The sequence below is a fragment of the Malurus melanocephalus genome, unplaced genomic scaffold (assembly GCF_030028575.1).
Source record: "Malurus melanocephalus ecotype Western Australia unplaced genomic scaffold, MMel_1.1 scaffold_1277, whole genome shotgun sequence".
Classification (NCBI taxonomy): domain Eukaryota; kingdom Metazoa; phylum Chordata; class Aves; order Passeriformes; family Maluridae; genus Malurus; species Malurus melanocephalus.
This window is the reverse complement of record NW_026624509.1, coordinates 21,925-23,594: the sequence shown is the minus strand read 5'-3', so window position 1 is coordinate 23,594 and position 1,670 is coordinate 21,925. Positions and strand designations below refer to the sequence as shown.

The window sequence follows — 1,670 nt, the reverse complement described above, 5'->3', positions numbered from 1 at the left end:
TGGAAATTAAGGAACCTTGTGAATTTATTCCACTTCCAAGTTTTTCCCAATTTCCTGCCAATCTCACATGATTTTCCCTGGCCATGCCCAATTTTGCCGCCCCTCCCTCCACCCAGTTCAAGAGATAAAAATGGTAATTTTTTTATCACCGCCCTCATTTAAAACTCTGCTGCAATTATTGGTGCGGAAAATCGTCCCAAATCAGGAATCTCTGCCAACTTTGGCATTTGAGAGTTTATTTGCTGATCCAGGGGTGGATAAAAGAGATAAAAGTTGTTATTTTTTATCACCGCCCTCATTTAAAGCTCTGCCACAATTATTGACTCAGAAAATCGCCCCAAATCAGGAATCTCTGCAAACTTTGGCATGGTGTGAGTTTATTTGCTGATCCAGGGGTGGTCTGGGCCTGCCCAGCACATGATGAGATTTGGAAATCACTCATTCCACAGCCCCAAAATGATGAATTTGTGTCACTGTGAAATGCAGAGGGAAAATTAGCTTTGGTGAGGCAGGGCCGACCTGTTGGGACTTGAACTGCTCAGAGCCGGGAGGACAAAMCCAGAGGGGATTTCAGGAAATGTTTGGACACTGAAATCACCCAGGAAGGGCAAATCTTCCAAAATCCAGGACGTGAAAAYCTCTGGTGTCGGGTTCTGCAATGGAGACAAAACAGGGGAGCACAAAGCTGTGTGAGAACCCCAAAGAATCYCCTGACCAGGCAGAAATTGGGTTTTTATGAATGTAAAACTGTCTTTTCCTCATTCTCCACCTGTTTTTCCTCAGGGAGCAGCAGCGGGAAGTTCTCGGGAGCGGAGGAATACGAGATCGTTTATCCGCGGAAGCTGCACTCGGTGCGCAGGAGGGATGCGGGAACCACCTCCGAGGTAGGGAAAGAAAACATTCCCGAGCTAATTCCTGGAAATTCCTGGGCTGAAAACACCCTTGGATTTCAATGGTGACAGGATTTGGATGAACATTTATTGTTCCAAAAGAAAAATCCTGGAGRAACAATTTATTTTTTGGTAAAGAGGAGCTGTTTGTGCTCTGTGTGAAGAGAATTCCTCAGGCCGTTCTTGGCTTTTCGGGATTTAAGATCTGGGCTTTGATACTAATCAGGTTTTTAATCACCTGGGGCCACTTTAACTGGGATTAAATCAAATGGGATTTCAGATCTGGGCTTTGATACTACTCAGGTTTTTAATCACCTGTGGCCACTTTAATTGGGATTAAATCAAACCAATAACTAAAAGCAATCATAATCTGGCATTAAGGAAGTGTTTGAGCCTAAACATCCCCTTCAGCAGTTTCCCAAACCTCCGGATTTGTGTTTTACGGTGGTAAAAACCAATTTGAAACACAAATTTCTTCCTCTAATTAAAAACCCCTCGAACACAGCGACCTCCTGCTTATCCTGCTGCTGCCAGAATTCTTGTTTTTGGTGGGAAGAGGAGGAAAAAAAATGCTGTTGGCTCTCCAATAACACCGTTGGTGAGGCCAGGAGCTGCAGCTCTGAAATTTATTTTTTTTTCCTGACTTTGTTTTTTCCTGACTCTGAAATTTATTTGCAGAGCAAATACGATGAGACGGTGAAGTACGGGATCCGAGCCAACGGGGAGGAAGTGGTGCTGCAGCTCCGAAAAAATCGGTGGGTTCAGCTCAGCTCTTGGCTT

The 1,670-nt window shown here is 44.4% G+C and overlaps 1 protein-coding gene across 1 annotated transcript in view; it reads left to right on the top strand.

Moving 5' to 3' along the window:
• Positions 1-542: 542 nt before the first annotated feature.
• LOC130586729 (zinc metalloproteinase-disintegrin-like crotastatin) overlaps positions 543-1,670 on the top strand; it is a gene marked incomplete at both ends in the record, with an annotated part of 22,250 nt that continues 21,122 nt past the window's right edge. The window contains 2 exons of the mRNA XM_057387618.1: positions 543-884; positions 1,569-1,645. Of these exons, the coding sequence (XP_057243601.1) occupies positions 543-884; positions 1,569-1,645 (419 nt within the window). The remainder of the gene's footprint in view (positions 885-1,568; positions 1,646-1,670) is intronic.